Source organism: Megalops cyprinoides, chromosome 2 (genome assembly GCF_013368585.1).
Source record: "Megalops cyprinoides isolate fMegCyp1 chromosome 2, fMegCyp1.pri, whole genome shotgun sequence".
Taxonomy (NCBI): domain Eukaryota; kingdom Metazoa; phylum Chordata; class Actinopteri; order Elopiformes; family Megalopidae; genus Megalops; species Megalops cyprinoides.
This window is the reverse complement of record NC_050584.1, coordinates 63,514,235-63,527,107: the sequence shown is the minus strand read 5'-3', so window position 1 is coordinate 63,527,107 and position 12,873 is coordinate 63,514,235. Positions and strand designations below refer to the sequence as shown.

At 44.0% G+C, this 12,873-nt stretch overlaps 2 protein-coding genes across 5 annotated transcripts in view; one reads left to right on the top strand and one right to left on the bottom strand.

Annotated features, from left to right (window-relative positions):
• The window catches only part of galnt11 (UDP-N-acetyl-alpha-D-galactosamine:polypeptide N-acetylgalactosaminyltransferase 11 (GalNAc-T11)), a 32,776-nt gene extending 27,944 nt beyond the window's left edge, over positions 1 to 4,832 (bottom strand). The window contains exon 1 of one of the 2 annotated variants that reach the window (XM_036521057.1): positions 4,611 to 4,832. The gene's annotated coding sequence lies outside the window, so the exon portion shown is untranslated. The remainder of the gene's footprint in view (positions 1 to 4,610) is intronic. The other variant, XM_036521055.1, reaches the window with a different exon arrangement.
• A 3,655-nt stretch (positions 4,833 to 8,487) lies between these two features.
• The window catches only part of LOC118773660 (5'-AMP-activated protein kinase subunit gamma-2-like), a 122,170-nt gene continuing 117,784 nt past the window's right edge, over positions 8,488 to 12,873 (top strand). For 2 of the 3 annotated variants that reach the window (XM_036522682.1, XM_036522681.1), the window contains exon 1: positions 8,488 to 9,140. In XM_036522682.1, the coding sequence (XP_036378575.1) occupies positions 9,054 to 9,140 (87 nt within the window). In that variant the 5' untranslated portion in view covers positions 8,488 to 9,053. The remainder of the gene's footprint in view (positions 9,141 to 12,873) is intronic. The other variant, XM_036522684.1, reaches the window with a different exon arrangement.

Here is a 12,873-nt window from a genome sequence, read left to right as displayed (position 1 = left end):
GAGATAAAAATACAATGAAAGATGAGAGAGAAAAGAACAATGAAAAATAAAAGAAAAAAAGGAGAGAGGAAGAGAAAGGAAAGGCTACATAATGCAGCTGAAATTCTCAGTCTGGCTACTGCTCGTTAGAGCAAGAAGAAAAAAAGCCTTCAGCTGTCATGAAACTAACCATGAAGGAAAGCGGCAGAGACGTGTCTCACTTTATACATCTCCCGAAAAAAAACTAACAATAATCCCGCAGACCAGACAACAAGAGGATTGGGCTGCTGTCAGCTGTCCAGACATATTCCACTGGTAAACATCGCTGTGGTTATAAATTTGAGCGTGTGGTTGTAGGACTGGGCTCGGAACCAGAGGCTCGCAGGTTTGATTCCAATGTGGGGCACAGCCAGCGGAGCCCTGACCAAGGTACTTAACCCAGCTTTGCTTCAGCAAATACACAGCTGTGTAAAGGAATAATATGCACAGTGTAAGCTACTGTGCTGGGAGTACTTCACCTTGGCGAAAAGGTGCTTGCTAAGCATGTATGAAGAAGGCGGCCGCCGGCGTTCTTGTTGAGTTAAACACTACAACACCGGCGCGCAGTTTCATTTGAGAGCCGTGTCCTTCCCTCCTGATTATGCAGCCTCTTCTGCTGTTCTCTCCCACCAGCCAAACAGCAGCGCAAGTGTCAATGACACACAGCAAACAGAGGGGGGGGGATGGACAGGCTCTCTGTGTTCTGAACCAACAGAGGCTGCCTGTGTGTAGCCAGTCCAGGAGCTGCGGTGGTGCAGGGGGGGATGAGACGGACTCTGTCCACTGTGAGGCCTCTGTGTGCCGGCTGTGCCAGGGCTGTGACCCCCTCTTCACCTCTGCTACCACATCCTCTTAACTCTACAGCCCTGTGATGACGGTCCTGGTAACAGCTGCTATAACGGACGTAGCAAAAAGAAACAACATCATCTGTTTGCTTAGCTTACCGTAGGGCTGGCTTACAAAGTTCTCCCTCTACATCACATCCAAATATAGGTGACCATATACTGCTGCAAGTCTATGCAAGTGCCTTGCTGGGAGGGTACAGCAACAGTGCATATGTTTAGGATTTGAATCTATAACCTTCTGGTTGCAAGCTAAGTTGCCTATGACTTTGTGTGGCCATCCCAAAGAGCTATAGGTTAAAACACAAATTTGCAAATGTGCCAAATGATTTGGTATGAAGGTGAGGGATTTTGCTGCTGGTGGGGGAGAAGGCGTGAACCACAGAATCAGGAGAACACTATGAATATAAGGACGGGACATCCCCTCCCCCCCAACACACACACACACACACACACACACACACACACACACACACGCACAGTCTTCATAAATCCATACTCCAAATGTGGGATCCCCATTTCCAATATATGTATCTATTTTATTTATTTTTTTAGAGTAAGGCAAATAGATTTTTGCAAAAACATGTTCTCCGTTTTGTTTTTCTTTCCTTTAAAATTTTTGGTTGGACAAACAAAGAATTCATAAATCAGCAATCAAAACTCATATTTTAAAGCACCAACCAGATAGGAACACATATTGAAATACTGGACGATAACTGAAAGGTACAGACAAATCCCTTCTGGGCCTAAAGTAACTCTTTCCTAATACCCAAAGTTCCAAGATTCATTAAACTAAGTCGAGGACATAGCCCTTGTGGTTACAATGCAAACCAGGTCCAGGTTCGTCTCTGAATTGCGCATAACTGAAGTAGAATTAATATGCAAGTCTTTAACATTACAGTTTTCCCTGCATTTTTAGTATGTTTGCCAAAGGCACAAACAAGCCTTTCGTCGGTCCATTTCAACCTTTGCACCGCACACAAATCCGAGCCACAAGCCCTGAGTTTACAGTGGGTTTTAGCGGGATCTGTTTACATTACCTTTTTCAGTGCCCTTAATCCCCAAACCTTCAACCGCTGGGACCGTTCTATTAATTTAACTGCCTGAATCAACATTCCCAAATTTAAAAAAAATGATTTTGATTTGATACATAAAAATTTAAAAGAGCTTTATGATGAAGCCAGGACCATCAACATGCAAAGTTAGGTTTGCCTCTTAGGACGAATTTGCCCAGAAGATGCTTTATGGATTTTTATGGCCTTCCCAAAATGTCTAAAGAGGTAGATTTTCGGTTACTGTGGATCTTTAAATTTAGCAAACCCAGCTCAAATATTCATACAGGAGCATCAATATTTTGTCACTATGAAGATCAAGACCAAGTTCAATGAGTGGATGGCACCACTGCATGAATGGCCACTTATCTCAGGTATACTGTTTCACTGGCAAGGGGTGGTGATTACCTTTGTAATGTGAAGACTGCCATCTCAAATCCCAATTGGAGCACAGCCATTGTACCTCTACGATACGCAAGTGACCTGAATCACTGCAGTAATTATCTAGCCCACCTCAGGGATATCTCCTAATGCGCAGCATCACCATATCCGTTCTAGCAGGGATGATTTTAACACTGCCAGGAGGGGGCTGTATGTGTGTGTGTGTGTGTGTGTGGGGGGGGGGGGTCTGAAACTAAATTTAGATCACCTGTGTCAGCCTTCCAGACTCAACACAATTACCGCAGTCATCTTATTCAGTGGAATTCAAAAGACCGGACTGCGGGAGATGGTCTCAGACTGTGGGTGTCGAGCGTACACCGGGCACTTTGCGCCTTACCTTCTATGACATCACAAAGCCCAGGGGAGACCCTGCACTTGCAGAGAATGCTGAATGCTTAAAATACAGTGACCATTGCAGTCACTTGCAGTGTCTGGTAAGCAAATAGATAACTGATTTCAGTACACGATGCAACCACTCCAAGCACATTAAAACCGGGCAAGATCTGCTCTCATGTCTACAGCGACCCAACACAGTTGCAATTGTCTTTTTTTCCCCACAAATGATCTAGCTCTTGTGTACCAGGGCAGAGGGGAGTAAGCATCAACTTGCTGTGACCTTTCTGGGGTCACCCACAGGTGAAAACAGATACTTTCTGGGAAAATGAGCCAACTCTGTAAGGTTCAGGTGTAGCAAATCAAGGTTAATGGAAACAAGGCTTTACACTAAACCAGAAACCCCAATCAAACAACTCATATTCATAATTTTTAGTTTCACTTAGGCTCTAACCTGTGGCAAAAGACAATGGTCTTTCCATGCATTTTCCTTGCACCGGGTGAAATAAAGTGAATAAACAATTTTTCCACTTTTTTTTTTACTTTACAAAAGGTTTAACATAAATCAAAACTCGCCAGATGGCCACATTTGCTGTAAAAATTTGCAATCCACACATCAAAAGTAATAACAAACATATGTGTAAGTATCCCTTAAATTTGAACCATAGAGTCTATTCAACACAAAATTAGCCAACACAAACAAAAATTCCATTAAATTCTGTTACAAAGAAGACAGAATCAACAATATTCTCAGAGTAAATCCAACCACTGACACGAGGTCAAACAGACTTTGTTTAAAAACAAACTTAAATTGGAAGATATCTTATCTCTTGGAGCAGGTGTGAACGCTAATCTCTTTCATGTCAAAGGTGACATGTCTATCTCCAAAAGTGGATTCGTTCGAACTGGGGAGAAAAAAAAACTACTATAGTGACTTCTACCTGACTTGTATTGAGTAATGTAGCATAAATTACCCTTAGATGTCATTTAAATTAAGGGGGAAATAAGACGTAACGTCACATCGGGGTGCACTGTATTCACCTCATACTGCAGCTGGTTTAATTTCAATATTCAGATTTAGGCAAAGTCGCTGCGCTGATGTCTACCAGTGTGGTTACAGAGTATCGCCTTTACGCGCAGGTACAAAATAACCGAAACCATAACATTTGAATCCCTGGACTCTGATTTAAATACTGTACGGCATCTCTAAATTAAATTATGACGATACATGGCGAGTGGTAGCACATAAAAAATTTGGGTCAGACGACAGTCTCTTCAGCGAGGGCAGCTCTGATCACCGTTCCTGACGGCTAAACTTGCCTCAGACTTGAAGGATAGTTAACTAGCTTGGATATTTCGCCGGCTAACTCTGTTAAAGGAAAACTGTTACCAATACGCACGTCTCGTCAGTTAGATCAGTATCTGGTGTATCTATGTGTCCACATATCTAACGTCAGTTAGCTAAGCCATGTGCGTGTGTGTGTGTGTGTGTGTGTTTTAAACCAAACGTACGCTTACGGTACTGGGCATGGAAGTCTCTCAGTGAGGCAAGGCGGGACTAGCTAACTGGCTAGTCTGCTAGCAAGGCTAGTAACGTTAAGTAACGTTATTTTGACGTGCGCCTTTAAGAAGCGCAAAAAGTCAGCCGAGGTATTCACTTAGCTGGCTAGCCAGCTACCTGGCTTTCCACTCTTGCGCTGAGCGTTAGTTGCTGTAACGTTAGCTAACAGTTTATCTACACAGCTAGCAACAAAAGCTCGCTATCCTTAAGCATAAAAGCAAGCTAGTAGCACATTAAGGTAACCTTACGATTTCTCGATCGCTGACGAGCAAGCTGGTTTTAGCATGACACCCCGATGGCTGTATAGCAAGCCAGCTAGCCAACACATTTCGTTACGCAAGCAGTAGATTCAAAAATACTTACTTGTTGATAAACATCCCCGTGTAACACGTTTTTTCCCAAAGTCAATGAACGTCGACAGGCCAATCTCTGCAACACTTCTATTCAGATCGGCAGTTCAAACAATCCTTAACTGTTATACATGGTTTGACGGAGAGAGCAGCGCAAAAACCCCGTGACCAAACGCCACAGCAAATCCAAATCCTTCTTTCTGTCTGCGGCTTAAAGCGCACACGTTTCTTTTCTCTTCGTTGATTACGCGCACTGGCTTCTGATTGTCTTAAAACCCCAACGTGACCCGTTTACGCCAATGAAAGACGAGTGCGTATCGTCAGCGGAAAGAACAAACCGTCACCTAACGCCGGGAACGAAGACGGCTGGACTTTTGAACGACTGGCCAATCGTCTTGAAGACGTTTTTCCACTCCGACCAATCAAGAAGCTGACATCCAAGCGCTCAACTGGTGCGTCCGACTGTGTTCATACTCATGGTAACACACGTTGGCACGAAACTTCAGGAGTAGAGCGACCCCAATCGTTTTACGGCTTACTTGCAGTACTGCAAGAGTTTCTACTGTAAAATGTTTGATCATATAAAACATCAGTTCATTGAATGCGCAATCCACCGATATTAGTCTAAGGTGTATACAGTACTTTACAGAATATGCATGGCTTTTTTGTGGTAGACTGGTTGTTATGTATAAAATACGACAGAAGACCTGCTAATGAAAGTGTTGAATGAAAGCAACCAATATTGTCAATTATTTATATATTGAGGAGATCGGATGTTCACTGTCAGCGATATCTTAGATGGATCTTACACTTGATCAGATCTGTAGATTATGCATTAGATTCACTGTCTGTATGGACTTTAAGATTATAAATTATTTCAACGCTTTTCACTCCCTGTAAAAGTAAGTGTTTTAAAATGAAAAAGACTCTTTTAAGGTTCTCTCACTACAGAACAAAATCATATTCTAAAACCCTTTGCAGTTTTATAACACACAGTTAACTGTGTCTCCGCTGGGGAATGTTGCTGTTGCCGGTGGGGACAGTAATATTTCCAGTTCAATTAAATCTGAAGCATTCATTTTCAGCACTGTGATATGTGGATATGTGGATGCCATGACAACAAAGATGTGAGTGTCTGATTTGCAATTAAAATGTTGCACCCGCTCATGATATCCCCAGCTGTTTTGACAGGCGCAAAACTAGAGAGTGAAATCCTTGAACAAGGACACAAACAAAATTTAGTTAAACACGGGGAGACCGGCAGGGATTCTGTTTTTGTATCCCCAACCCGCTAAAAAAAGACGCAGAGGAAAATGTGGAGCTTAGTGTAGAGAAGCACTGATGGAGGACGGCAGATGGCAAGTAAGCCATCATTCTTGCTGTTACTGCAGACAAAATGACGATGGGAGAGAAAATGTCAGCATGTGGTGACTGGGGGTCTAGGATGTGTGTTGTACTCGTGTGCCGGATGGACTAACTGCGGTGTTGTTACATGGTCTTTTAATTGCCTTGTCCTTTAGTGTTGTTACAGAACAAATTGAGGACTTGACTTTTGTGTTGAGGGAGGTACACCCAGAGGGTCTGCGCAGAGATTTGATTGGATAATTGCAGAGCCAGAACAAACCGACAACATAAAAAAAATAAACTGCAGAGTTTCATGGGACCATTATTACACAACAGTAATGTGTGGATTACGGTAGGGAAAAAAAACACAATGATGTTGATATCAAGAACAGCTTGTCCTGGTTGTGTTATGAAAATGAATCATATTCTGGTGGCTGGTTAGAAGGAATCCCATCCCCGCAGTGCAGCCAAAAAATTTCTGCCTTGATCGCAGTCCCATCTCTTGTGCAACCACTGCATTATGTGACACGTCAAGAGAAAAATGCTAAAAAGAATGTTCAGCAGGAATCCCGTTGTGTAATTTCATTTGACGATTATTTTTTAAAATTTGTATTTTAGTTGCTTACCAAATTCAGACACAGCTGTGCAGTTCGCTTCGGTGAGCTGAGCATTCTTGATTGAGGCTCTCTGTTAGGCCGACGTACCTTCTCACACTGGTCATTTAATGGTGAGGTCCGCTAGACATAGAGAGAACTATATAATGGGTTTTATTTCCATCACAGAAAGGGCACGGTTTCTACACACTCGTGTAGAGTCATGTAAACGGAGGGGTTGTGTAGGTACGAACACTGCAAGGGCCAACAGAATGCAAAAGGAAGATTCCCTGCTCATTTTTTCCATTTTTTCGACAACAGCGCCGATTCCATGTAAATGGTGGCGTTACCATGGAGAGGGACACTGCAGCCTGCGCATGCTAGAGTTTAGGTAGGTAATTGTTTATATTTTGTTTACAGTTTCCAAACAGGATACCGTTTATCTATAGGGAAGCTTTGAATCGGCCCTTTTTTTGTCAGACTGATATAACTGGCTTGAACCATCAAAAAACTATCACCATTGGAAGCCCAACAAAAGCAAAATCACGTTCATCTTAATGGTAGGCCTATACGGTGTAGTCCTCAGCAAAACTGGTCCATACGGAATGTTCACTTCACCTAAATTAGCACAATGCCTCCTGCCTATACTTGGACTCCTTGTTTCGTCAAGCTGCGGAAACATATAATGACATCACACAATAATACGCCATTTGGTTCGTGGATGCATTTATTCGTTTTGACATTTCCCAGAGGAAGATGGGAACAAGACAATCATGTGACTCATCCCTGTACTTCAGAGCAAATGGCAGACCTGGACTTTGTGAGGTGGTTCTTAGCCCTGGTCTGTTTCTCCCGTGTAGCAGTCTTCCTGTACATTACAGTTTTTCTCTGCACAAATGGAAGTTTACGTTTGCACAGACAGCAATATCTGTCATTGACAGGATATGCAACCGAATTCATATGTCACATACATATATTCAAATTATCATAATGTCCTCTGCTCTTGAGTTCAGGGGGTCACTCTTGGTAGCTGGCTCGGTGTATGAATATAAAATTCTGTAAATTATTGAAAAAGTAAAATGCCTTTAGAAAAGGCCACATAACACCCCTCTTCCTTCAAACGAGGCAATATGCCAGGTTGGAAAATTCGAGAAACATGGGAGAACATATTTCAGAAATAGTTTAATAAACAAAACATAATACTGTAAATATACGCCGTCCTCTCCTCTGAAAGCGCATCGTGCTGAGAAAGCCTTCAATGGAAACTTTCCCCCCAGTCTGTTTCATTTCCCCAGAAAGCGAACTGTAGTAATACAGCAAGACCACGAGGTGGCAAAACGCCACTTCGAGTCTCAATATAAAGTCAGTTTAAATTTTTCTTCGCGATCTTGTAATCATTTTTCTGGTTAATTAAAGCGGCTTTGACCCTTGCTTTGTCTGAAGAGAAGCGCCAATTAATCCTGCTCCCCCCAAGTTATATTCTCGAATTCAAAATATGACGTGCAAAAATAATATTAACGATGTGAATTAGTGAGGGTGTCATTTTAAACAAGAATCAGTGGAAATCTGTCTAGATGTGACAAGTTATATATGTGTTTCAGTTACTTTTGAAATAAGGTAGATGTATATCTGACTTTTGTTCATTTTCGTGTTGCATGATCCAGGAATTAGCGGTCTCTTGCGCAACAAGAATTAACCAATAGGCTAGCTGAGCCGTTCGACAAAAACAAGTAGCAGTCCATGAAACTGCTTTGCATCAAACTATGTGTAGATCCGTTTTCATCGTATGGTACAAGTGAATTTAAAAAGCGGAAGTTAAAAAAATCGTCCCCATTCCCGATGCTGTCACAACATAAACACAGCCATGTGACGAAGTTGTGTTGAAAAAAGGCTGCTGCCCGACGCATTCGCTGGCACCGTTCCCGATCCGACCGCAGAATGCCTGCTGGCAAATACGCACAGTGAGCGTGTACGCGCACATTCCCTTCCGTGGTGCTTTGGTTCAACCTGCTGTCTACCCTCGGCGAGGGGCAAAGCGTGACTCGAAGTCTATTTAAACTTCCCCGTGCAGGGAATTTAGATAAACGACGGCTTGCGTTCGACGTTGAGGGAGTTGGCTTGCAGTCTGAGAGAGCGCTTTTAATTGCATTTTTATGGAGAGCCCGCACATGCAATAACATAGGAAGGATTTTAAATTTTGTCGGGGGAGCGTGGAGTATTCACGAGTTCCACTGATCAATCCATCGGTTGCCATCAAGTGACGGTTCGTTTGCCGAGAGCATCTGAGGGCAGATGCGCTCCAAGCAGAATTGAAGGGTCGTTCCGAAGAATGTGGCAATTGCAATCGTTTCGCTAATATTTTCGATAGCACACTTATTTTGTCAACTCATTGCTCCACGCTGGTGTGGCTCGCCGTCGTTCTTTCACTCTCTTGTCTGTGTTACCCAGAGAAAACAAGGATCACTTGTGCTTTTTTTCTATACAAAAAAGGAAGTAAACGCGTTTAAAGCCGTCAGATAATGGGGAGCACGGCGACGGACGCGAAGAAGAAAGATGTTAAGAAGAAGAACTCAAAGAAGAAGAGGACTCTTCGTCTTAACATGCCGGTAGGTACGCAAATGCTCTTAAAAGTGGTGAATGTTAAAATATGCATATATTGCTGGGTTACAGTCCGTATTGGCGCTCATTGGCCCATGCCTTTTAACTGAACTTGATCAAGGGGAGGTGGGCGGGGTTCTGCACGCAGATGTTTATGCAAGACCCATCTTTTTAAGTTGTGTTGCGCATTAAGGATCTGATTTCCTAACTATGCAGAGAGCGTTGTGAAAATCCAACGTCAAGATGAAGCGCTACATTACAAACTATAACCGATGGTTTGAATGTTCGCTGCGTTTGTCTAACCAAAACTGAACGCAGACGGAGTATGAGCAGAATGTATGCTGAAATATAAACGCCCATACTGACAATTTAGATTCTTTCTCAGTGTGATGGCATGTGCGCGCATTCCAGTTTACTAAGTTTCTGGGATATCAGAAAGTAATTTTGACCCAAGTGCAGCGGGCAGGTCGACAGCCCGCAAAATGGACCGAATATTCGAGCAGTGATTCATATTGATCATCTTGCTGCGTTCTTTCTTACTGCGACAAAGTTCAACGCTCTAAAACGACATCCAGTATTCTGTCGATGTTTCAAAGTCAGCGTTAGAGGCATTCTGTGTTGGACGTTTTAGGTGACGACGCGGGGTTTTCGCCCAACAGCTCAGAACCGTATCCCGATGCCTAGCAGCAATTCCCATAGAGCAGCGTTTCTCAGACCTCTCCTAGAGGACCCCTTCTCCTGCATGTTTTAGATCTCTCCCTGCTCCGACACAGCTGATTCAAATGATCAACTCGTTATGAACTCCTGAAGCTGCTTAATAACAAACTGATCATTTAAATCAGCTGTGTCGGAGCAGGGAGAGATCTAAAACATGCTGGACAAGGGGTCCTCCAGGAGAGGTTTGGGAAAGGCTGCCATAGTAGCATTACTACAGGTGAGATGCTTTGAAGATGGCTGTGCTGTGGCGCGCGCACTTTCAGAGGGCCATCGGAGGGGGGTGCTGTAGATGCAATATACCAGCTACATTCTCACACATCATTTACCTTCTCCGCAAAATAATTCCGTTAGCGTTTAGAGGCAGAGGTGTGGCAGTTCGAGGATTAAAACATGTATGCCAACTGACCAGAGTAGAGCAGAGAGGGCTAGGGGCCTGACATGCTTGGCTGACCCTTTAAACACCGTGCTTGTGCTGACTGAGCAGCATATCGTGCACGTTAATTAATTAATTTGTTTGTTTATTGATTTATAAATCTGTAACCAGGAAAAATCCCACTGAGATTGAGATCTCTTTTGCAAGGGACACCTGACAAATAACACAGTTACACAAGGTTACAAAAGACCCCTGATATGATCCAGACGCTTCATACTGAGATAATGAAAAGGCTGGTCAAGACTGAGAACAGGATTAGAATTCAGGTACCGTACAATGAAACAGGAATTTAAAATCAGAACATGAGAGAGCTCTTAAATTGAACAGTTTTATCTGTGAATGCTCCATAACACGCTGCGTAAGAGCGTATTGAATATTATGCACAGTTAACACTGGTGTAGCCTTGGGGAGCAGTGCAGCACAATGGCCAAGGAGCTGGAGCTTGCAGGTTCAGTTCCTGGATGGGGCACTGCTCTACACCTCTGAGTAACGTGCTTAACCTGAGCGGCTTCTACTAAGTAAATGTGTAACGTGTGATGTTTTGATGTTGCTGATACACACTTGCACCCGTGTTCAGGAAAAAGGTATATATTTGTCTAAGGGCTGCAGGTGGTTGAAGCACTGAGCTTGAGACCAGCTCTGGCACTGTGATGCTACAGCCATGACCACAAGTGATGCAAGGGCAATAGAAGTGTCCGGTTTGGACAAAGCCTCCCCCCCCCCGGCACAAGTTCCGTGTCCCAACTCTGCTGTTTTAAGCTGCTCTGCACTTATTGGCTGAGGCGGATTGTCACCAGATGGTCGGTAAACAGGCCTGGAGAAGGAGACATGGCCATCAGAAAGGAAATGACAGGAAGCTGTCTCTGCACACACTACTGGGTGCTTCTCCAGCATGTTTGAATTCCTAGTCATTCCGTCCCTCTGGCTTTAGGTAGCGGTCGTGTTCAAAACGTGGTCTTGAGCTGACCGTTTGTAGGTGCACGGCAGAGGAGACGCCTCTTGGACTTTCTGAAGACGCCGGTTCGCAATTTTTGGGACGTGGGTGTATCAGTAGTCTCAAATAAAAGCCGATTGGGAGGCTCCGGGCCTTGCAATCGCCGCAGGGTTGCCAGCGGCTCAGCCAAGCGCGTGACTCACCGCGCCGACGGTTGGCACCTGAGGACTGTGTGAGCGCGTTCGCTGCCTGCAGATCTGCCGATGCAGTCGGTGCCCGGGAAACCAGCGTCGCGAGAACGATCGCCCCGGTGGGAGGTTTGTTTTTCACTACGGAGCCTTTATCTGACCTCCATTGTCCAGGAATGTCTGAGGGTTGTTTGCCAATCCTGCCCTGGTTTACTTTGCTAGTGTAAAGTCTCAGATAACAATGCTGGCATTGGAAAAGTAATGCATACCGTCATGAGCTTGTAACGCTCCCAAGGAACTTTTATTGGTGCAAAATGGCAATGTTTCAGCCAGAAGGCTGGTCTTGATGTGGTCCTGACAAAGACCCCAGTAGGCTGACTGCTTTTATTTTGCTTTGGTAAAAGAGATGGTCCAAGCCCAGGTTTCAAATGCACTGACCATAAATGGTTTGGACAACGTATATATCCTCACTGCTGTCTTACAAAAATCACAGTTCTAGGAAAAATGGCATCAAAAATGGCAGATATGCGTGAGTTTGGAGAAACGCATGAAGCTCATCAGCTTGCCATTTTCACATTTCCATTGGCACATTGGAGATGCATTGCAAGTGAATGGCCTCAAAGACAGGGCCAACTGAGGATATTTTCAACGGCTCGACTCTTGCTCTGGCTGAGAAAACTGACCCGATCTTCCAAAACATTGCGCAAAGTCCTTCTCTCTCTCCAGACGTCAGGAGGGTGAGATTAAAGGCTGAAAGCAATGAGAAGTCAGAACAGCGAAGGTGTCCCTGTCACCCTTGGCTGCATCTCGTAATCTGTGGCCTTTTGTTTTGATGACACACGCAGATTAAGCTTCTGAAGAAAAAAAAAACAAAAAAAAAAACTGCACGTGTTAGTGGAAATAATAGCATCCTCTCCCTGTTCCCATGACTGCTTTCATGGGAAATAATTTTCCTGTGTCTGAAGTGAATCCTCAGCCCACGTATTAGGTATTGCACGACAAAATTGTCATTTTGCAGATGCTGTTATGAAGAGTGACTGGCAGAGGTTACAGTTTTATCCATTAATACAGGTGGATATCTACCGGGGGAAACTGTGGGTTAGGTACCATGCCCAAGGATACACCAGCAGGGATACATCAAACGGGCAATCATTCAGTTATGAGCTCTGCTCCTTACCGCTATGCCACTCTGCTGCCCAAGATGCCTCCCCCTGTACATTTACATGTTGTCACTTAGCAGATGCTCTTATCCGGAGCGACTTACAAAGCGAGAGGACAAGAATCGCATCCAGTACAGTCACAGGAATAACAGTACGCACAGAACACAGCAGACCACTTCCAAACGTGCGCCAGTCCAGTGTGCAGTGGTGTGGTAGCTGGTTCTACAATAAATACAGAAGCACTACGATAAGCACCGCCTTTGGTAGAACTGTCATCCGTCATTACCTTATTGTCATTTAGCAGACACT